The following is a 24762-nucleotide window of genomic DNA, read 5'->3' as shown; positions in this document are numbered from 1 at the left end:
GTAAGGTTTTACCTATATGCAACAATGGACTGAAAAAAAATCAGTCCGAGAATAAATGTGTATTTCAGAGCAGTTTTCACCCACCTTTTGTCTAAGCCTGAATCAAAATAAGTTTTATTTAAAGGGGAAAATAAAATCCATGAGGGAATTATCATTCTAAAAGAGCCAGCTGTTTCTGAGGTGGATATGCAGTGGAAACAAATGTTGTTCTCTGTCTTGCTGACACTTCTAGGAATAAAAACAATTGTTCTGTTTGTCCTTCAGCACTTTATTGAACTTCAGAGCCCTGTTAGCTTCAAATTCATACTTAATGAAGCATAGCTTGTATTAATAGCAGCTATGAAATCTAGATAGTGTAATAGAAATTTCAGCTGGATGCAGAATCTGACCCAAGTAGCAATGACTGGCAAAGCCCAGTTGTGATGCACTGCAGAGATTTCAATTCACTTCCTAATGACAGTGCCCGTGAATCACTGCTCACGAAACGAGAAGCCTATTTCTGGATAAGAAAACCCCTTTACATGGGCCAAAGGATGTCTTAACAACAGTATCAGTGAGGTACAATGCACAAATACTTCCAGAGAAGCATGCTACAGAAATTTGAAAAAAAAATAAAATCTAGTATTAAAAATCAGCCCGACAGGTTTGGAAAGCGAGAAGGATATTTTTAATAGTCAGCTCTTCCTTTGCGAAGATATTAGAGGGACTTTTGATAGCTTGGTCATCCAGAGGCTTTTAGTAGGCAGCAGTAAGCCTGAGCTAACAAGCTGTGTGAAATACAAGATGACCGTGGGCAGCTTTGCTCAGAGATGCCCAACCTGACGCTCCAGCTCCACCAGCTCAGGCCCAGCAGCCTTGGCCATGCTGCTCTGTGCCCTGCAAACTCATCTGCTGGGATTCCTGGCACGGCAGGGAGGCAGCGCCCCTGTGCTCCCCTGGCAGCACACCCGAGGCGCTCAGCTCTTCCCAGTCCATCTGCCTCTGTGTCCTGGGAGCTCCTTCCTTCACCTGTGGTGCTGCTTATCCGCAGATAAACTGCTAAAGTGTTAATCTGGCTTGATTGTGCTTGTCAGTCAGACAGGTCGAGTGCCTTACACTCCCATCTCGTCCTCTGTTCCAGAAGAAACAAAGCACTTTACAGAGTTAACTGATCAATAATGAAGTGCATTAGACAAGCAACACGTGTTTTGTTTCATCTAGTTAATGATCTTTGCTTGTTGACTGAATGAGAGCCTCAGTATAAGACCAGATACACTCTGGGTGTGCTTTTCACTGAGAAATATGAGAGAAGAAGGGACAAATAGTATATAAAGAGATATGAAATCTACTAAGGCATGTAAATCTGATGCAGTGCCTAATTTGGGTCCTCTAGGTTTTAATAGGTGAAATTTAGACACCGGGGAAACCGTGTAAATTCTGTATTTTGAAAGGGTTATGAGGGATCTTATCAAAGAGTGTAAATATCTCAAGAGATGGTATAGAGGAGTACAAGGAGCACAATGTGAAACCCGGGAGGTTCCCTTTGAATTCAGGGAACACTTTTTTCACTGTGAGGGTGTTGAACAGTGGCAAAGGCTACCCAGAGAGGCTGTGGAGTCTCTATCCTTGGAAGTGTTCCCAAAGCACCTGAACGTGGCTCTGGGCAGCCTGCTGGAGGTGTAGGGACCCTGCTGGAGCTGGGCTTGGTCAGATGGACACCCAGAGGTCCCTTCCAGGCTCAGCCATTCTGTGATTCTGTGACACAGCATCACCTCCACAGCACCAGGCCAGGAGTAAAAGAGATTTAGCTTTCAAACTGCAGTGTCTCACCTGAGGTAGTAAGTGGTAATCATTGTGGGTCTTGAGGAATCTTTGTGTCTCAAATTCACAGCTGTGCCATGAATCTGCTGGTGTAGCTTGGTCTGTGATTTTCAGGTTTCCTTGGATTATAAACTCTTTTAATCAGTGATCAAGATGATTCCTGATCTCCACTGATGCCCACACCACATGTCTCATTAATATTATTGCAAGTTAAATGTTGCCTTTAAGAAATTGAAAAATCTGTTTTTCCCCGAGAAACCACCCTGGCATTTATTTTTTAAAGGAAAAAACTAATGTTGTAAAAAAAACCCAAAAAACTGTGATGAATATAGTGCTTTTCTGTGTATAAATATCACATACAGTGGTGTGAATTGCCACACTTTTGGCTTTAGTTTTGCTGTACTAACATAAACCAACCACGTCGCTTGGTCCATGGGTTTGTGCTGCAAGGGCCAATTCTCCCAGTGTAATTGAGCACACAATTGCCTTGACTGTGCATGTAAGAAAAACCTGTTTGCTTCAATGCTACCTTTGAGGACTGCAACTGAATGCTGAATAATTGTATTTTAAATTTCAGAAAACTATTTGTTATTGTGACCTGCTCTTCACAAAAATAAGTACAAAAGAATGCAGCAGTCCCTGTATTTAAGAGGTTTTTTGCTCTGTGATTCCATAGAGGCCAGAGAATTGGAGAATTTCCCAATACAGAGGCCAACTAGCAAAGTTACTGTTTAACCTTTATTGTTTGTAAAACTTTTATTAAGTCATGTCCAGTGTCCAAAGCAAGGCTGAATCTTGTTCTGTAGCACCCCAGTGAGTAATTCCTTTTCTTTCCCCTTCAAGACTCCGACTCATTTTTTCTTTCCTCCTTAGTTCTCCCTTATCCACCTCTATATTGCAGTCACATATTCACTGGTCTTGAACCTTCCTCCTCCTCCTTCTACAGCCTTTGATAAACAATATTTTTGGTATTAAACTTTCCCTAATAAGCTCACGCTGCTGCCAGTGCTGGGATGGCTGTGCTGAAGCTGTCTGAGTGCTCATTCTCTTTTTCACCTCTGGTGCCAGGGAACTTCCCAAGAGCAGGTTTTCTGTCCGTTCATGGGCCAGGGTGTGTCCCTGTCCCGTGGGAATTGGTTTCCATCACACAGGGCGCTCTGAAGCAGCTGGGGAACAAGGATAATGCTTCTGGGTGGGAGAGTCATGGCCAAAATATTTTCAGAGGGTGAAAATATTCAGTTCAATATCGTGTGAAAATCAACCCACACTGAAGTGCCCCAAAATGCAACCACTTCCTAAGTAGACTAAGTAGGCATGGTACAAAATCCTTGCTAATTTCTTGTTCTGTCACACTTTAATGGAGATGGTGGTTATGATTAATTTTCCCTGTGATAATTATTCCGCTTAGAATGGAGGTATTGACCAAATAGTACAAAAAAAATCTGTCTTCAGTGAAAATCAGCAAGCAAAACAACTTGTGTGTACTCTAGACTTTTGAGACAGCATAAATAAAATTGATGCTTCCTACTTTAATAGGCCGTTTGCATTAACAATTATTTTGGCTAAATGCCTCAGCTTTGCCTTAGCATTTACTTAAACAGCAGAGGAACATATTCTGCAACAATAGTGTAGTCTCTGAACGAGCTCTCTTAGCTGCCCTAAATGTGACTGAAACCCAGCACTTTGGGAAAAATGGCACTTATTTATTGTAAAAAGAAACCTAAAAACGACAATGCTGCCATTAAACTGAAAAAATATATGGGATACAGACTTTGAACTCAAACTTCTGGGCAAAATAATTTCAGAATTTCTACACTACCTTCCCAATTTCAAGTCTCTCCCCAGCTCTGTGTTTATTGTTGTCTTCCAAACATATGTACTATGGGAATGCAATGCTGGTGGCTGACAATTTTATCCTTAGGCATAAACTCTATCTCTTACCTTTTAACTGCCTCAGAAGTATTGTAAGTTCAACAAAGTAAATGAAAATGGTGCATTCCAGCCATCCCTGGCCTGAGGCCTTGTCTCATTGCTGGATCATCCTTGCAGGAAGATCACCAAAGCAGGCATCAACATTAAGATTTTACTTTTTAAAAGAGTGTGCTGGAAGGAGGAGCCCTGAAGGCTGTGAATCTCAGAACTCCTCTTGTTGTCCTGCCTGCACCACATTGCTTCTTGCCAGGCTTGATTCTGTCCTCTCAGGAGACATACCCCACCAGCATGATGTACTTTTCAATTATTGCTTCAGTAAAACTGAGATCCCCAGCATATACTGTGGAATTTTGGACCATTAGATTTGATGGATAATAAGGTTAAAGGTATTTCTAGTTCCTTAAGTATTTTTTGATGTTTTATTTCTTAATATGAAAAAATATTTGGTGTCTGAATAACATTATCAGTATTTATGTTAATATCCAACAATTGTGTAACTGTTTATTCTAAGGAATTTCTCAAGGTCTCTTAGACCACTGTAAGAGCTGGTCCTAATGGTCATAAAATCAGAGCCTTTGAGAAACAATATTTTTAGTATTAATCTTTCCCTAAGAAGTAGACATGGCCATATCTATATGTACTTGTCATGTATTTAAGGAGAAAATTATATTCAGTGTAAACAATGAATTTCATTAGGACTGGGTTGTCACTGTTGCAGTTATCTTCTTTCTCTGGACAAAGCCTTTCACTCTTGGGCAGTTGGATGTCACCCTCTGGTTCAGTCTGTAAAGGAGCTGTAGGAGAACAAGATTTGCTTGTAATGGTAATATTTATGATCTGCAGTAATTGTATTTGGTCATCTTGCTCTTTAAGGTGTTATGTTAGAGTTCATGTCATACATGAGAAGAGATAACCAGAAAAGTTTTTTTAGATCCAATTCATAGGTGGAAAAACTGGAATACAAAGGAGGATGCAGAATCTTATGAAGATGACAGGCAAAAAAGACAGGAAATAGAGTCAAGGTTGGCATAGTTAAGGCTCATCTCTACCTGTTCTGCCCTCTCACATCCCAAGTATTACAATAATAATATTTTTATTACTGTGATCTGTTCTGTGTGGTATCATTCATGTTAATAAATCCAAGTGTCCTCCATGCTGTACTCTATAACACATGCAGTAGAAAAGACTATTCCCAAAACCTTACAAGGTAAATTGTAACAGGCCACAACAAACAGCTAAATCTTAGACAGTGGAGAACAGTGAGACAAAGCTGAGCAGCCTGATAAGAAGCAAATGCCTTTTTGGAAATGTTATTCCCTAAAGAATGGCTGTTTCTATCTTGAATAATATTTTTACTCATGAATGGCACAGAAGAAAAATTCAGAAACTGGAAGGATTCTTTTACCCACAGAAAGGCAGACAGTGGATGTCACTACAGAGAGCTCTTCAAAATAGTTCATTTACAGAGAGATTAATTATTTGGTTCTTGCTGGAGCTGCTAATAGTATAACTAATTTAGATGATGGTGATGCCTTGTGTCATAGATATCTGCTTGAAGGGATGAGACAGAAATGTGCTGCAGTTAAATGTAGAAAGATCTCAGAAACAGGAGTGATGTAAAATGAGGAAGCAGAACCAATCCTCTCCAGAAACTAAATGGACCATCTCTTCAACACAAAAATACCTTGCTTGTTCTAAAGATATAACTGAGCTTGAGTTATCACTTTGGAACTCAAACATCTCATTCCTGCCCATCTTATGTGAAGATACAAGCTTCACAAACAAATCCACAGCTTTTGCTCTCTTCCTTGACCACTGCACTGAAAGACAGCAGGAGCAGACAGAATCCTTCCTTTTCCTTTGAAAAAGCTGCTGGCAGAGCTAGAAAGGGCTAAAAAATAAAGCCCTGCTGACAAAGTTGTACTAATCTCAGAGACACAGCTGAACTCTTTTACTAAGTGCTAAATTTCTAAAGGTTTTGCTTATATTTATGTGTGACTCTGTTTTAAAGATAATGTTTGCAATAATGTGCCTAAATAATTTTTTCCTCCCTTTATCTATTATTATGTTCAGGAAAGTTATAATTTTTCTTTTTTTAAGTTCAGACTAGAAAGACATTTCAAACCTTTTAATTTAAACCGCAGGAAAAAACAACTCCCTGTTTTTCCTCACTCCAAGGTCTCTAGTGATTTTTGTGTCAATGTCTGTGTAACATCATTAACTCTACAGCACAGGGCATCTTACATGATCTTGGCAAATTCGGTCTTGGGAGACAGCTATGTGTTAATTTTATTTTACCAAAATCTTTTACACACAGATTTATTTTTCTGCCTTAGCCCCTGCAACAATTTTTCTCATTCATATATGTTTGTGAATCTTTTTTTTGGTGGTGTTTTCATTTGAGCAGGCATTTCTGGTTGAGAGGTTAGTGGGATTTGCAAGAGTCGCACTGAAAAATTCAGTCTCTCAGGAGCTTCCCTGCTGGAGGGCACACTTTGATTCCCTTGGTGAGCTTTCCTCAAAGCCCTTTCATGCAGAAGCAGCCAGGGAAATGTAAAAACTGCCTGTGGTCTTATTTACTAGTCTGTCCCACTTTTGTTGAGAAACATCAGACTGTAACTTCTAACTTGGACAGAATGAGAGAAGAGACAAGAGGGCTGTGAGGGAGAGCTGCTGATGTGGTCAGGGCACAGTGCTGAAGAAAGAGGGAAATATTTGATCATTGCCACAGCCAGTGTGTGTGGAAAAGGCAGCAGCACTCACAGGCTCCAATCTACTGCCAGGCTGCAGTCAGTGCACATTCCTGTGTGTGATGAGATCACACACATCACTTACATGCACTAATGCAATTCATAGGCTGCTGACCCAGAATTAGGTTTTTCCCCTTGTAGTGTTTCACATTTTATGTGTGCAATATGTGGTATGTTCATCCTTCTTGTTAATATTTTATCATCTTTTATCACACCAAAAATGAAGGGGGGAAATAGATGGCTATTAAATATAAATACCAGCAGCTCTTGAAAAAGTTCCATTTCCTTTGCTTCCCTTTCTCAGCAGCAGGATGAAAAGCTGTGTAGATGCCCTAAAACTGGACTGAGTCTTTTGACATGTGGCATTTTCCTCCTTAGGAATTAGCAAGAGAGATGGCAGATGTGGGCTAGATATTTAACCTTTGCCACCTGAGGTGTGTTAGTGTTCAAGGGTTATGTTTCAGGAAATGAGAACATCTCAATAATCAGTGAAATAAAGACTAGACAACATTGCCTTTTATGTGAAATTCTAAAATTATATTTATTGGCCAATTCACAGAAAGTGCTGTAGTGACCACAAAAATGATTCTGGCTTTATACATGTATGGATGTACAGAACAAATGTTAAAATAACAGATCTATTTGGAATATGCATTTAATCAGTCCTGTGGAAAATATATGGGCAGTAACAATGTTGAATTCATAAATTACTGTGCAAATTGACATGGCTTCTATGAAATACACCACTATGGCATGGAGGAGCTTTTGTACAACTTCTTACTCTATGTAAAGTTAGGGTTTGTGTACTATACTGCCTGTCAAAATTTACTGTACATTTCATTAAGAAAGGGTTGGGTTGTTTTTTTTTTTTTTTTTAATAGCTGATTCATCTATATTAAAAAAATCATTTCATATTAATCTTTTCAATTGCATATAGTCATTTAATTCATCGTACTGCATAAATTGTGTAGATTCATGCTTTCAGAAATGCATTTAACATCTGCAACGAGACATTCCAAGATATGATTCATGGTTGTTTCACATCAACAGCAAGATATTTCATGTAAGGGCATTTTTCCTGGGCTGAACAGTCTGTTGGTTTGAGACATGTTTACAGAGTACAACCATTGTATGTACAACCATACAGCATATATTTATTTAATCCCTTCTCCGGTATAGTTTTTTATTATCCATAGAAGTGGCCACAACTACACAGAATTTGGACAGCTAGGAAGCAATCCCAAGCTACAAAATACATGCTACCAGCTGCAGTTACTGCTCCTCAACAAGAACCAATGCACTAACATGGAAACAATGTGGGAAATGACGAACTGTGTGGGAAAAATTGTAAATTTTTGCAGGCAGATGAAATACCATTTTTACTGTCAAGAGATGATGAAATATGAAATAGAATTGTCCCAGCCAATTAGAGAATTAGAGCACAGCCATTACATTCACCATGATGAGATAATTTCTCAGCTCTTCAAAATCCTACAGTCTCAGTAACATTTAAATGTTTAATAACTATATAGATAGTTATTAAAAAAAAAATCTAACTAGAACAACCCCTTTCACCAAAATGCAGCAATATTCAGAGTGCATGTCTGATTCTGCTTATCACAAGCAGCTCATTGCTCAGGAATTCCTCTCCTTTGTGTTGCAACCTGACCTTCCAAGGCTCATTCATCTTCCCCCCTGTCCATCAGACTTTGGGTACTCCTCATGCTTGGGGAAGGTGGGCAGAGCAGTGACAGCAAACAGCCCAGGAATTCATTGTTTGCTCAGGTGACCCAAACCCACTCCTGGCAATTAATTTCCTACAATATGGTTTGCACAATTTGCACCCACTGGGGACAGAGATGTGCTGAGGGAAGCAGAGAGCTCCCCAGAGTCACCCCTGGAACCCTCAGCATTCCTGCTCTCCCCTTCACACCAATCCTTGCAGACAGCCCAAATGAAGAAGACATCAAATTCTATTTCCCTTGGGTGTTAAGTGATGCAGTGGCTCTTCAAACACAAGGATTTCAGTTCTGGTTTGGAGGCAGGAGGAGATGAAGGAAACACATCAACGAGAAGAGCCAAGCTGCCTTTGTACATCCTCCCTGTTTGCCAGTGCGGCTTCTGAGCCAGCGAACACAGGTTTGCTTGGGACATGCTTGAAAACAAACCCCATGGTCATCATGCCAGCCAGGGACCAGAAATGGATCACAAATTTGCAATATAAGGGCAGGCATGGCAGTAATCAGAAGAGTTGGCACAATTCTGTTTCTTTGCAGCAGTTAGTGCCTATCTAGAAATCTTGAGCATTTGTTTTAGGAAGCAGATGCATTGACATCTGTCTTAAGTGAAAGTACTGGTTAGTGGCTGCTGTTTAGTGTAAAAAACACGGACATTACATTCCATGTAAAATCATGGAATGACAATGTCTGTTTTCCCACTGATGACAGCAACCTAAATTTTAACAAATTATACTTTGTATTATTGTTTGATTGGCTGCAGTGTTTATTGGTTGGCTTTGTTAAATCATACCCATGTAAAAGACACTGCCAAATTCATATCATATGAGAACTTATCCATGGATTACAGAAAACAAAATTAAAAATCAAGTTTCAATTTAAATTTATTGTTTAAACTTTAACAACTTATGCAGTGACACCAGCAACACAGAGCACCTTAACAGAGTGAACTGACTGTGACTCATTTAAGGAAATACCAGGGGATTTAGTTTGTGCATTAAGGACATTTCATGAAAAGGTAAGAAATACAAAACTGAAGGAATGAATTGGGATGAGGAGGGATTCACAGCTTCTCTAGTAAATTACCAAAGGCAATGAACTTGATAACTATCTAAAAATATTCAAAGGATATAAATCATGGTTAGAGGAACTATTTAGAGTGGTGCAAAAGGGTATAACTAGGACTAATGAGATAAAAATTACAAAAAGGATTATTTAAATTCGTTTTCAGGAAAAGCTTTCTAATGGTGAATTCTAATAGACTCTAGAACAATCTCCCAAGGGAAGCAGTAGAAGCCCCAGGCTTAGAAACATTTAAGTAGGTTGAAGCACCCCCACCCCTAACACTAAAAAATATATTCTAGGAAATAATTCTGCACTGTTAGCATAATACTCTACTTGCACTACTTTTTCCTTTTGTCTACTAATCTTTATTTCTAGGATTTGATAAGCCTACTATAAACTTCAAAACACACTGAAGTTGAGATGAAACAGTTCTCAGGAAGCACACCCTGTACACATGTATTACCCTGCAAAGCAATAATCCACTCTGGTGTATCTTCCCATCCCTGTCATGATGACCCTTTGAATATTATTATATTTGAATTGATTATTAACCACAATAAAAAATTTATTTAACTGGTGGCGCAGTATTTGGAATAGAATACACACAAAAACCCCATCTCTTTTCAGATGTACCCTACACTTTTACATCAGTTTGTGGAGAGGCCAAAAATAAATGTAGTTTTTCCTGAGAAGAGAGGCAATAACTTCAGCTCTCAGATTGGCACAGGGATGGTTGTTATCCTTAAAAAGTTTTCTATTATGTATATTTTCAAAAATCAGGTTTCCTAACTGTGTGGCCACTTAGGAGATTGTATCACTACAAAAAGTTTACTCGAGGGCCTTTTCAATATGGAATATAGTCTGCCTTGGGTATCTCCAGCTCCTCATCCACCCATGGAGTATGTTTGTTGTAGAAAATCTGTAAAATTAATCGACAGCTGTCTGTGGGCAAAAGTTCCATTTCTTACCTCAAATAAACTATGTGGTAACTGAACCCTCAGATTTGAGTTGTAGGAGACAGAATGTTTGTCCCAAGCCCCTGGGGCTGGTCTTGGCTCTACATTTCTCTACTTAATGCACACACAGTGTAGCAAACCCCTCTCATGGCCCTGCTGCCTTCCCAGCTCTGCTGGAGGTGCTGGGACTGGAACTCAAGAAGGAAACTTCAGCATCAGCCAGGCCAAAAACCTGCAAGTTCTCCTTCATCACCACAGCCACCACCTCCCCACGGGCACCATGCTGTGATTTTCCTGTGCACACACAGGTTTATGTACACAACACACAAATGTGTGTTTTGCATCTGTCTGGTCATCCTGGAACCCTTCAACACCCTACATTCATTCTCTTTCTTGGTCAGTGTCAGTTCTGGCACGGAAACACAGAATTTTTCCATTTTCTTACTATTTGACACTGATGCTTTTATGTCTCTTTCTTTTCTACAAGATCAAATTTTAGCTTTTTTCACATCACTGTAAACCTCCACTCTTTCTGTTATTCATGCAGTATTCTCTTCTACTTTCCTGTTCACTCTTCCTTAAATAATCATTTGATTTTCTAATGGAACTGACTGCAGTTGATCCATTCCACACTCTAAAGAGCATGCCCAGTTAAAACAACCATCCACCTTCTCCTCTACTGCACATTAAGCAGTTTGTAGATAAAGATTTATTGCCAATTTCAGTACTGGTTTGAAATGTCATTGTAGTCACAGACTTGGTCAGAGTTGTCTGATCACTTCTTTTGTACCTGTTGATATATTTAGGGGAGGCAGGAGTAGAAAAAAAAAGACGTTGTAATTTTAATAACTTTTTGCTTTCCCCCCCCTTAGTATATCCTGAAACATGCAGCCAAAAATAGTTTTATGGGTTAGTACACCAAAGGACACTGAAAGCTGGGAAGTTTATACCCAGATGGGAAGTTAAATGCCTCTGAAAACCCAAAACTGGATCCAGATTTATACAAAAGGAATAGGTAGGGCTGCAGGAAAGCATTTTACTCCCATGAAATTTTCTGGGTGTCTGAAGTACAAGGATGGAATACCATTGTAAAATCTTTGTTCCCTACTTGAAGACAGCTTCTCTTTGCATTTGGCAAGCTTTGTGCACCTTGCCCAGGGAAAGCTGAACTCTTTTATCGTACAATGTGCTTAACTGGGGAAAAAAATTCTGCTGCTTCTTTGTTCTCAGCACAGACATAAATAGTGACAATGCATGGGCATGGAGCTTGAACAGCTGATGAATGCACAATTTCCCCATGAGCTAGCACTGAAAAGAAGAACGAGGGCTTCTCCTGAACTCTGTTTCACACATTCACAGTGCCTCACGCTGCTGAGTGTGTTTCTTTACAGGCAGTAACTAATGAAGCACCAGCCCAGAGCTCTCTGCTTTAACCACTGAGTCTTTCCCTCTGCCTGTGTTTGGAGTGCTCCACCATGGAGGGCTGAGAGCAGAGCAGCAGGAGAATTATTGAATTATGGTTCACCAGCAGGCTCTTTGACAGGATGCTGGCAGCACTGCTCCTGTTGCCAGCAGAGACAGGGAAACCATAACGAGCAAACTGCTGGCAATACCTACTCCAAAGGCAGCAAAATGCCTCGAGGGAAAAAGGGAACCTGCTCTGGTGCCTGCCTTTTCATCACCAGAAATGAGGTTATGAACATACAAAACTTCCTGGGTTCATTTTATTCTGCTAAGTTTCAATAATGAGGGCTACAGTTGTTTATTACTTCAACCCCCTCTCTTAGACAGAGGCTTATGAAATTAAAGCCCTTGCTCCTCTTTCAGTTTTTGCACTGTTCAGGTTTGTGTATTTTTAATTTATGATCATGTCTTTTTCACAGAAAACCAAAACAAAAAAAACCATACCAGGCTTGAACCTTGCTAATCCTACAAAGGTGATGAATTATAATTACTTTATGAGATATCACTGGAGCAATTATCCTAATATATTTAGCAGAAATATTTCTTGAGATTGGGTGTGTTAGGAGAGTATGAATTTTGTTCTGCTGTAGCTTTAGTGGTTATCTCTATTCTTTGTATCTTTATTCTCCATGCTAACAAAAATGAAGTTGGATTCCAAGAGAGTCCATCAACCAGAAGTCTGATCATTGGATACACAATCTGAGACGTGCAGCTTTAGAGAACCTGCTCCATTTCAGTTTACATCACTTCTCCCACATTGCTTGTTATGCCTTTCTTTATTAAAAAAAAAAAAAAAAAGCAAAAAAACCCCACTTGACCCCAATGTACAGAGACCGTACAGGACTGCAGCTTCTGGGTGCTGTAGGAAATATTACAAAGTGTAATGGTTGGGTGCATGGGAGTGTGGGTTTCTTTGGGAACACCAAGGGATGGGCTGGCTGCTGTTGCCATGGCTGTTTGCAGTCGCACTGGCATGCTGTGAGCTCAGGCTCTGGGCCAGACAGAGGGAAAACCTCACGCCATTGGTGATGCTAGAGCATGAGGGAGATTACACAGCACAGGATTACGTACAACCAACAGGAATTAATTCAGTGACTTAGAAGGGGGTTTGATTTCTTCAGCAATCTTTCTGATATTTATGTTTTGTCATTTGGGTTTTTTCTCCTATCTCCTTGGATTTACTCACTTGGTGTAGAGCTACTTTAAGCAGTTGCTTAAAGGCAGAAAGCAATTCTTAAGGCAGAACCTGATAAAACCTGATATCCCCCTCAGACTGGGGGTATCCTAGTTTTGAGATACTTATTCTGGTCAGCATGTGTGAAATAAGAGAAGGGGAAGCCCCTTAAAGGAGATGTACTCAGTGTTATTTCCTCTCCCTCTCTCAGTATCCATATGTTTTTGCAAACATCCTTAATTTTGGTATTATAATTTCTATTCTAGGACACCAGGAACGGCTCCATCCCACCAGACCTTTACTGTCACCCCAGTAAAGTCTTTCCTGGTGCTGTTCTGTGCAGAGCTGTGTGTGCTGGCACCAAAACTTTGAGAAGAGGCAGTGTTGGGTCCCAGGGAGGCAAGTAAAGCTGCCTCTGAGATTACAGCTGGGAAAAGGGACAGCTGAGACAAAAATATTTATTATTAATATTTCATCAAAGCTCAAAAGGCTTTGCCACAGGGCTGCTACTGGGCTACCCTCTGCCCATCCTTCACCTGGGGCTACTGATTTCCCATGGCATTATTTTCAGTTTAGGGTCAGGCAGGGACAGCTCCTGCAATGGAGACAGTGGATTTCAGTCACAGAAGGAACTTTAGAACTCTCTGATGCTTTCTGAGCCTTACTTTGTTCCAGAATGGAGTAAGGATGGGGCTCAGCAAGCTCAGCACCACCACATTCCAGAGAGAAAAATAAACTGCTCCCTCCCATTAGCCTCTGGTGAAGTAAAAAGCAGTCCCATCACCACTGCAAAGTGCTACCTGTTGGAATGAAAAAACAGCAACTGTTTATTTTAATTAGTATTAAAGATGTCACAAATCTTATGTCTAGTTCTAGATGTGTCAGCCAGTGCAGTAAATATTGTGCATTTTAAGGTTTACTTGCAAAGATAAAACACCTATGGAGGGGTAGAAATGAAAGAGAAATGGGAGCTATAAATCACAAATAACCACTTAGGCAGTTATATTAATTCAGATAACACCTTCAATTTGCATTTGTAGGTTTTACAGCTTTTCCCAGCCTTAAATTAGAACTCCAAAAATTTAAGGGATCATTGATGTGAAGTAATTTTAGACCTCTGTTGTCACCTCTGGATTCCTGGTACGTCTTCAGAACTGCTTTCTTTGGATACACTTGTTTATTGCTAGTGTAGAAAAAGCCACCTTACCACAAGCCAGCCCTGAGGGACTGCAGTGAGTGATCTCAGAGGTCTTTTCCAACCTGAATGGTTTTACAATTCTAAACACTTTTTTCAGGGAGAAAAGGAGACAATTTTGGCTCTTGATTAAGGGCAAAACCCCCCACATGTGTGTCTTTATGTACATATGTGTGTATATGTTCTGGTTGGTTTATAAGCAAGTAGGTTATATAAATAATAATTTCTGGAGGGGAGGCAATATTGTTAGAATTGTTTTAGAAAAATTCATATTTCTGTGATTTTCTAGTAGTAGTTTTGCTCAGGAAACCACTGCTTTCAGTGCTATACAAATATTTTAGGGCCCATTTTGTGAAGAAGTACCTCATTCTCACTGCCATTCTGTGAAAAGGATGTTTCTATTTATTTGAATGAAAAATGCTGCATAATGCACTCCATCAAGTAATCTAAAATAAGTACAGTGATACATTTGAGTTTGCTGAGAATCTTACTGCAAATCAAGTTTTAGTGATAACACACATGCCTGTATGACTTTGCTTAGGTTTAAAAATGTAGATTTATTTATAGTAGAGAAAATACTTTGTTTCCTTTTTGTGTAATGTACGAATACGACCTGAAAAGATCTGCTTCCAGCAGCAAAAAAGATAAAAGTCTGTTAGATGGAGAAACACACTGATGAATTCACAAACATATAAAAGAATTAAAGGCTGTCAATCACGTTGTAAATTGCTGTTTTCAAGTTGCCCTAATGTTTGCTATGATAACAGCAACAACAACAGCAACAATGACAATAATAATCAGGAATAACAGAAACTTTAAAATAATTTAAGTCCAGTTTTAAATTTGAAATTGACTTTTAAATATCTACATTTAATTTTGAATATTTTTTTTCTGAGCGTAAAGATTTGCTGATATGTGCTGATAACAAGCATCATGAAGAGCCTGCTTCATGTCACTAAAAAATTAAAACTGGGAAATTATCTAGGATACTAGGATGGTAGGAACTGATCTAACATAACATTTTGTTCAAGATAATCAGAAATATCAATATTAATTTTGTATTAAACAGAAAAATTGTGGACATTTTTACAGTTGTTATTCGTGCAGATAAGATGTACTTATGTGGCCTTGATTCTTCAAATATTCTTCTAAGTTTAATATGTGTGAGAGAATAAAATGAAACAGGATTGATAACAAAACAAAACTGCTGTATTGCCAGTCTTAGCAACCGCGTGACAACGTGATTGCTGGCACAACAAATAAAAGCATAAATATCTCCAATTTTAAAATTATCATAGATTTTTCTTTCATTTACTTTCTAGATGTTCAACTAAAGGGCCTAGTTGCTCTCAGTATTTCCTTTCAGCTGCCAAATGCAGAAACTGGAATTACAAGAATCCCCAAGCACCCGACATATTCCTCACATCCCATGACATTCAGGAGCTGTTAGTAATGCAGTATTGAGGGAGGTGGGCACCCTCAGGATTGCTTCAAGTGCCTTTTGCCACACCAGCCACCACTCAGGGGGCTCAGGAAGGTCCTGTTGTGGCCAGACTGACTGCGAGGGTGAAGAAGAGGAAGCAGCTTATTTCAAACAGCAGATTAAAAAAGCAAAAGTCAGAGATGAAATTGCAAAGAGAACAAAGTACTCAGGAGAACAACCCAGACAAGCCACTAAGCAGCATTCACTTCCATGCCATTTTGTTTCTGTGCATTGGAGCAGCCACCCCAGCAAGTGCTGCAGCATTTGGTAAGCAGAGCAGTTGAAAGGTGCTCAAGGAAAAAGGGACCAGAAACACACCACACAGACTAATCAACACATTGTATATGTAGTTTATATAGCTCTGCTTTTCCTTTTTTTTTCTTTTTAAACAGTGTTTAAGAAAAATATGCTGTGTTACCATAACAAACTAAAATACTCTCTCAGCCTCTTAATATTTTAGTTTTTGTTTTCAACTATTTTGGTTCCAAGTAGGTTTTATTCTTCTCTGTCTACTTTATAAAACCTTCTGTCAACATTAATGGCTTCAGGCAGAAGAAACAAGGGAGAATTATGAGCACAGAAGAGGACTCACAGTGCTGTTCCTTTCTCTTGAGCACTACGGGCAGGCAGGGGTGCAGAAGAAATAGGGCATCATGTTTTTATAGAATACAGTCAGACAGGAATTCCAGCTGGCATTCACTAAGCAAAAGGGAACGTTTTCCTCATCTAAAATAATTGTTTAAATCCCAGCTATACATAGCTATGGAATAATGGGGTCACTTATTTTCCACTAGTTCAGTAAGATGCTGCAGCAAGCTAATGGTTCCATGAGACAGACAGTTTAAAGCATCGATTTGCTGCAAATTGCTCAATCCATAACTAATGAGCAGCTCTGCAGATTTTAAGTGAATCAATCCCATTAGAATTTACAGTTTGCATAAGACCATATTACTCAATCTATGGACACAGACTGGATGGTTTTTTTTTTTTTTTGGATAACCATCAGCAGCCCTTTCTTGTTGCTGTTTTTCTCAAACTTGTTTTTAATTTCCATTGATAGATTGGATAAAAATCCCTCTCTTGAGGGTCTGACAGCATGCCTGAAAAATACACCATCCACATCTACATAAGCACACATGCATCCCCTGTCAAGTCCCAGATATTCCCTTGCAGAAGACAGTTAACATCCAAAAGGCAGGACGAGATGATAGATGGAATTTAGCCCCTGTAGCACTAAAACCCTGCCCCAATTTGAAGGTGGATTATGTTTTTTTACACCTGTAAAAATGTGAAGTTATATGGCAACTGGTATTTGGACCCACAGAAGTTATTCTACATAACGAGCTGAAATCTCTCCTGTGTGAAAAAAGTAGCAAAGGCAAAAATTTGTATGGATTGAGTGACAGGACTTCTGTCACACATCTCCAGGGTAGAAACAGGAAATTGAGAACTACGCTTGCTAACAGATCAAGTTCTGGATTACTTTATTACTGCATGTGCCAGGAGGTTTGGACTATCTTTTCTCCAGGCTTTGTAAGAAAAGGGTCAGTTCTATTGTTATCAATTACTACAACAAGATCATTTTAGGCAAAACAGTTACAGGCAAGCAGAAGTTCAAATCCTGTCAATGAATTCATAGACTCCAAAAAAACATTGTATTGGTTGTTACAAAAGAGCTGTGGCTGGCAGGCTGTTTGTTAGTAGGGGAGTGTTGAATCATCCCACTCCAACTGCTCTTGCCTGGTGGCATTCTGTTTGTTTCCCTTTTGGACAATCACTTCCTCCTCCTCTTCCTCCTCTTCACTATCATCTGATTCAGCACTGGTTGTGTCTTCCTCTTCATCATCTATATCTTCTTCCTCACTCTCCTCTTCTGTCTGGTGTGGTTTTTCATATTTCTACAATACATTTAAAGAAATGAGACAGTATCAGAAAGGTGCCTTCTTGACAGCCAGAGCTGTCTCAAATGAGCATTTAGAAATGCTAATCTGCTCTCCATCATTATGTGATTATTAAGCATCAAATTCATACAAGTTGGTAGCAAACAAAAAAACTACTGCAAGGAGAATGGAATGTCAATAAGCAATCTCTTTGTTAGCCACACTACCAAAATTTAAACCTTCAACATCATCCTCTTTAAACTGCTGATGATTTCCTCTCCTTTTAGTGTATAAATGCTTACATGAAAAAGTTAAAACCAAAGCATCTTGGGTACCTGTCAGAACTCAGTGCATCCCTCTGGGTGTCCAGAGCTGCCAGGACCCTGCCAGGGGGCTCGGAGACCCTGGCACACAGCCCAGAACACCTGTGGGTTTGATTGTGACCCGTGGAGCAAATTACCAGCTTTGTATGAGGACCTGAAAGCCACAGAAGTTTAAGTAGTGTAATAATAAAATTATCACTAGGTGAAGGGGTAGATTTTGGGATTTTTAGAATGGGGGTTTTGGGGACAAGATGGAGGGACTTGGGCATGTCCAGCCTTTGTTCTTCTTCTTCTCCACCTCCATCTTCTGCTGTGATGTTGGCATTTTTGGACTGGTTTAGAGTAGAAGCTCACTGTCTAACACAGGTGATAGGTATTAGAAAGTAATTGCAAACATGTTATATGTAGTTTGTAGCATAAAGAGATAACACCGCCCTGGGGGCAGGCAGAGTGCCTCTGTCTGTCCTGCTGAGCAAACCTCGGCTGGACAGGAGAAAAAATTTTATAGATAAGATACAATAAACAACTCTGAGACCGAGAACTGAAGAGCTCTGACTCATTCTTGGAACGTGTGGGCCAAAACAGAGACTTTTCACATGTCTCGGGGCTGCAATAAACTGCAAGCTCCCGAGAGGTACCTACAAACAGACAAGGATGGAGTGGAAGTGCTGCTGTACCTGAGAGCTCTTCACCATCTTCTTTAATAATTATACATGACAACAAAGCTGAAGTTCTCAATTATATCTGATCAAGGTGTGCAGAGCTGAGAACTGGGCTGGAGTCTTGAGTGTATGCACACACACAGCTGAACAACTGCACCCTGAAAGATGCTCAAACCCCCTGCCAGCCCAGCCCGTGGCTCCTGGCAGTGCCAGGGGTCGGTACCTCCATGGGGTTGACGGTGATGGTGAGAGCAGAGTCGTCCCAGTCCATCTCGTTGTCCTTGGGTCCCTCGTGCCCCAGGGAGCCGTGCTGGCGCGCGGAGCGCAGCCGGAGCACGCCCAGCGTCACCACCAGCACCAGGACGCTCACACAGACGATGATAACCATCGTGGCCACGCTGGGAACCACTGGGACAGAGGGTGGCAAAGGGAATGCAGTTACACTCGTGCAACAAGTCATCTAAACCTCACTAACCTTGTTCATTTTCAACACAAAGCATCCCCCCTTTGGAGTGACAATCAGGACAGACACCTTCCGTGTGCCTGGGATGATGGAAAGTGCTGACCAGTGCCCATCCACTAAGGTTGAGCACACACAAATGGTGTTCACAGGTATCTTATGATAACTATGATAAACCCTAAAGTGAAAAGTGAGCATGCTCACCTTTGCTTTTTGAGCCACTTAACTACAGAAGGCAGGCAGTTAGGTAGTTAATAACTGCAGAATCAAATAGTTTTTGCAGTAAAATTCTGTTATCTCACTTGCATGTTGACCTCTTCTGATCACAAGCTTACCTGACACAAAATCTCAAAGCTTATATTTTCAAAGGTTTCAAATGCTTGTGATTTCAATCTCAAGCTCCCAGAAATAAATGCATTGCCACGCTATTTCTCTGTGTGTACAACCTTCCTGGGAGACTCTTGAGGACTCAAGACATTTCCCCCCACTGTTTGGCTGTACTCTGAGAGGCCTCTGTCTCCACCTAGTCACAGGAAGAAGTCTCTCTGAACTGCCACATGTAATCAGCTCCATAATTAGGTTAGTGGAGAAATGCTGCCACTTTCTATATCCTGCGAGATACTGCATTTCCAGGAGCATGGGATAACCCAGTCCATAACCCATTCTGTTGCCTTGCCCTGCCTGTAAGAATGTAAGTCTGTAATCAAAACAGTATTTAGGAACAAAAAAACCCTATTTTGCAATAGTTTATCCATTAAACATTCAGTTTCATTTTAGTGAAGTGTCTCTACAATGTAAAGAAAAATACAGTAATTTTCTAAGCATCTCTGTATATAGCTAATTACAACTACCTACACTTTACATCAGCTTTACTTCTTTACATATGTATCATTCAGCTAAAAGGATTTCAGAATCCAACTTTCAAACAAGTATCTTTGCCCTGCATTTAACTTCACTGAAAAGGTTTCAGATTTGGGTATATATTTTAACTCATATAGCCTAAAAATTAAATAAAAATATATCCTATATATTTTTTTAACTGTGGGGGTCAGAGCACAAAACCATTAATGAAGACTTTAAAAAAGGATACCAGGTTTTAATTTAAAAGTACATTCTTGGACAGAATAGAATTCAGAGTTACCTTCTTTCACACCTGTGATCTCTGAGAGGTCTTAGAAGCTGAAACAATGGACTTTAGTCTGTGGAGCAGGCTGACCCACAAGGGAAACACTGACACATCGGAATCATTGTGAGCAGTCTCTGGGAAGGTGTCACATACCTGAGCTGGGAACTGCACTTACACTCCCCTCAGGGTGCTGAACAGATTGGAGAAATTTGGGCTGGAATATCATGTGATTTACATGGTCCATGAAGTTTGAGTTGGAACTGTGCAGAATATTAACCTGGGAGAAGAGAAAAATTTGAGACCAGATACTCAAAAGTGTTTTATACTTCAAGCCTGCTGGTTCCATATATTACATTGGACTATGAATTTCATCAGCTGATAGGGACACTACTTCACAGATGCTAAAGGACAAATTAACTTTTTTTTTAACGCCAGTGGAAAATACACAGCTTGAAAAATGCATTCAAACCTTTCTGGCTGTTAACTCTGAAGTGACACAGAGCAGGACTCTTTTGATTTACCTGTTTGGATCAGTAGTGACTTTTTCTTCTCTCTATAATAATCAGCTTTTAGGTGTTGCCTAAACATTATTAAATAACTGTTAATTTTCTTAACAATTATTAAGCTGTCTTTGTAAACACTTATTAATTTTGACCATATTGCTGAGTAGGTCCTGCAGTTTCCTGGAGTTGTTACCTGTGCTTTTGGCGCTGTGTTGGAAAACACAACTCAGTCATTGCTCACCTGCAGGCTGAACTCATTGCTCACCTGCAGGCTGAACTCACTGCTCACCTTCCAGCTGAACTCCTTGCTCACCTCCAGGTTGAATTCATTGCTGGTGTAACGCCCGTTGAGCTCGGAGCACTTGACCCTGAATTTCCTGTCCGAGGTGGCCGAGGTGCCCCAGTTGCGGTAGCGGAGCTGCCGCAGCACCTGCTCGTAGCTGAACATGCTGTCCACACCTGTGGGGTGGGAGGGCAGGGACAGCTCTGGGACAGGCAAGGGAACACTGCTCTGGCAATAAACAACAAATCAACTGCTCACAGAACACACAGAACTCGGCAGAAAGGTCTGGAAATGACAGGGCGTCAAATGTTCCCTGACACTCCGTTATGTGAGGATAAGTTTTTGGAACTGAATGTAGGTCCCTGATGGGCAGGGAAAAATACAACAATGGTACAGAATAAATTACTTAGTGATGAGAGAAAAAGATGGCCAATGTCCCAGCATTGTACAGGAACCCCCTCACTCCCATGTTCCACTGTGATGGTCCACAAGAACCCCACATTTAAAGAAAGCAGGGATATCGTTTTCCTTACTTGGGGAGTAGCAGTAGGGATGCTGAGAATCCAAAGGGCAAACACAGCACATCCAGAGATCAGGGAGCAGCTGTGTTTTTTAAGATACAGTCACCCTTGGGATATTTTCATGGCTAGAAAATCACAGATTTCTGTCCAATTTCTTATACATTTGAGCTTTCATTCCAATATATAATTGATGTGATAAAATAAGGGAAAACAAATTTCCTGAACTTACCATAGATTGAATATCCTGCAGTGGAATTTGTGGCATCTAGATGTTTTCCTTGAAGCTCCCCATGATCTAGTTCTAAACACTCCTGTTCAGGGTCTAGTTCTGCACCAATGACCAAAACATCACAGAAATCCAAGTTGTGGAGCATTTCCTCTACTACCACTTGTTTATTGACTGTGAATCCATGGCATGGGGCATGAAAAAAAAGACAGAAATGAAGACAAATTATCACAGATCAGCTCATTCATTTTATGTGCTTTGCATCAGGGCTTTCAATTTTTGCCAGGGTAGCTGAACTGCTTTTAATGATATTAAATCCAGCACACTTAAAGCAAATAAAGAGAAGTGTCCAGTCTGCACAGGTGCTGTGATGATGAAGGCCTTACAAACACACAGTGAGATAAATAGAAAATATATTGCTCTGTAGTATAATAAGGCACACAAGAACAATATTGGAAGTAGAAAACTGAAATTTGCTCTTGGAAATAAATTCATGTAAAAAATTCCACATTTCCATGCTGAATTGATACCACCTTTCTCAAGGAAAACCAAACTGGAAAAATACACATCCAATATATCTATGCTTGGATGATTCTCTCAGTTACTCTATGCCCCATAAACAATTTACATTACAAAGACCTGGCCATCTATCCAAGAGCAAGGCATTATTATAAATAGGAAGATCCTGTGCTGTGTGACTTAAAGAAATTAAGTTATAAACTGACTGTCCTTCAACATGTACAAGTAAAAAAATAATTCTGTTACTGGAAAAAGGGTAGCATATGAAATTAATATTTAAATTCTCTGATCAACTTAGCACAGAGTGTGTGGCAAAACTGCTTAAGCAGCTCCCTGACAGCACAGACACTGCAAGTCTGGAACTTCCTGCCCATTTTGCAAACTTGATGTTAGAGGGCAGGAATTTAGGAAGGAAGTCATTGGGAAGGAGGGCACAGCCAGGAAAGCATTATGCCTTAGATTGCCAACTCCTGGTGCAGTGAATCTGGGTACCTCAGCTCTAAGTTACAGCTGTAACATATCCAAAAATGCAGCCCAAGTCAAATTTGTAGGCTTTAGGCAATCTGTGCCTGTAAACTTGCACACCATTACCCATTTTCTCTTCTTCAGAGACATCCATCTAGTTGCTGCTTATTCTAGTCCATTCTAAACTGTGTTTAGAATGATTCCCCAAATTACTAGACATTTCATCTGCCTTGCGCATAAACATTTAAAAGATTCCTTCATAGACAATGATTTTAAACTTGATTTATACTTTTGAACATTCACACAGTGTTGAATAATAATACACACATTGCTTAGCATTAGAATAACAATCATCATTGACAATAAATATTTTAAAGGATGATATATACATTTTATAGGTGGGAAACTGAGGCATGAGATTACTTTTTCAAGTATCACTCACAAGTTAGTATCAAAGCTGGAAACATAAGAGGAGACTAAAACTTCAACTTTTGTTCAATTACTGCTTTTCACCTTATCAACACAATTAACAAAATTCTGTTACAAGTAAAGGCATTCTAATGAAAATACCCTACGTAACAGAATATGAAAGGAAGAGCAGAAAGGAATAAAGTATACTAAATGAATATGACATGGAAAATCTGCTTTTTTTGAAACACCTTCTGATCTGCCACCATTTAACACATTTTTCAATGTGCTGAATTGAATTTCTTCAGTACAGCATTACTGTGGCCTAATTAATCTGGGTGAAGTGACTTCCTTTGTTGCACCATCCTTTAAAAAATATGAGGAGACATTACACAATGAGTAATAATATTTAAAAGAAAGACACAAACCTCTGTCATGTTCTCTTAAGTCCAGTGGATGCTCCATTTTAGTGACTGTGCTGACAATCCTGATGTCAGGGAACAAAATAACACCTCTTTCACTTTCAAACTGTGCAGCTGGTCTAGCAAAGTGGTCCATCCCAGTTATGGTAATCTTGGGCTCATTGGCCTGAAATACCATTACATAGGCATCTATATCTGGGATACTAATGCAGACATCTTCACCAAAACATCTGAAAAGACACATCAGCCATTAACTGCATGTAACACACTGCACATCAGTGTGGCACTGGCAATGCCCCAAGCCCAGCTCGTGGCTCTCAGGTCACTCCAATTCATCCTCGGGCACCCAGCTCTGGCCCTCCCCTCCCTTCCCACCTTCACAGATGCTCATCCTGAGGGACAAACTCAGTCTTTCCTAAGGTGACTATCAGAATATTATTTTAATGTTTCACTGACATTTAACAGAGCAGCAAAGTGTTAACAAAGTTAACTAGATAACAACTAACTTTAGCTAACCAAACGTTAAATTCAGAAAGTGGTAGCTAATAAATACAACACGGTTATCATGTCATGTGTGATTAAAAGGGCCTAATTTTCCATTTAAATGGAAACTCTTTTTGGGACACTCCAATATTTGCAGTGAACAAGAGGTGCCTGTACTTCTATTTTCACCTGAATCAGCAGTGTGCAGGAAGTGAATCTCCTGACAAACTCTGCCTCATTTCACGCTGGCACAGGAGCTGGGCCAGCCCTGGGATGTGAGGCTGGGCTGGCTCCAGTGGGGCTGCCTGAGAGCTCTTAGAACTCTGCTTGTTTTCCCTCCAAAGCCCTGCTTTCCCTGCCCCAAAATGATAAAGAGAATGCAAGTACGTTATACTAACAAGAAAGGCTTCTTAAGAAGGTAATATCAAGAGTAATCCACCATGTAAATGGTGGTTTTGGCATAAAAGTAAATTAAATTAATCCTTTAAAGTTCAATAACAAAGTAGTATGATTTATCAATTTAATTTAGTTAAAATTATTCTTTTTACATGGCCAAAGAGAAAAGTAATTCATTAAAAATGCTCCTAATCTGTTCAATTCAGCTGAAGTAGAACTTACTGGACTTTAGATGAGACTTTGAGACGTCGCACGCCTGCAGTAGGAAACTGTCTGGAGTTGATGTATGAGACCTTTTGGAGGGCTTGATTTATATTCTCAATGTCATCTCCTTCCATGACAAGGGCTGACTGGGAAGGGTTGAAGTGATACTAGGAGAAATACAAAAAATTAGTGTTTAAGGGACCAGGTACAGAGTACAAAATAATATATATTTTTAAGGAATGTTGCACAAATGTAAGTAAAAATTTTAATGATTTAAGAAAAAAAAATCTCCGTAACTATCATTGGCTGAATCCACATGTTGTTCT

At 39.9% G+C, this 24762-nt stretch overlaps 1 protein-coding gene across 2 annotated transcripts in view; it reads right to left on the bottom strand.

Annotated features, from left to right (window-relative positions):
• Nucleotides 1-6997: 6997 nt before the first annotated feature.
• CLSTN2 (calsyntenin 2) overlaps nt 6998-24762 on the bottom strand; it is a 325243-nt gene continuing 307478 nt past the window's right edge. The window contains exons 11-17 of one of the 2 annotated variants that reach the window (XM_058811966.1): nt 24455-24603; nt 23360-23583; nt 21543-21713; nt 20799-20968; nt 20160-20283; nt 18644-18828; nt 6998-17453 (exon numbers count right to left, since the gene is read on the bottom strand). In XM_058811966.1, coding sequence (XP_058667949.1) covers nt 17253-17453; nt 18644-18828; nt 20160-20283; nt 20799-20968; nt 21543-21713; nt 23360-23583; nt 24455-24603 — 1224 coding nt within the window. In that variant the 3' untranslated portion in view covers nt 6998-17252. The remainder of the gene's footprint in view (nt 17454-18643; nt 18829-20159; nt 20284-20798; nt 20969-21542; nt 21714-23359; nt 23584-24454; nt 24604-24762) is intronic. The other variant, XM_058811967.1, reaches the window with a different exon arrangement.

Source organism: Ammospiza caudacuta, chromosome 11 (genome assembly GCF_027887145.1).
Source record: "Ammospiza caudacuta isolate bAmmCau1 chromosome 11, bAmmCau1.pri, whole genome shotgun sequence".
Taxonomy (NCBI): domain Eukaryota; kingdom Metazoa; phylum Chordata; class Aves; order Passeriformes; family Passerellidae; genus Ammospiza; species Ammospiza caudacuta.
This window is presented reverse-complemented; position numbering and strand designations above follow the sequence as displayed.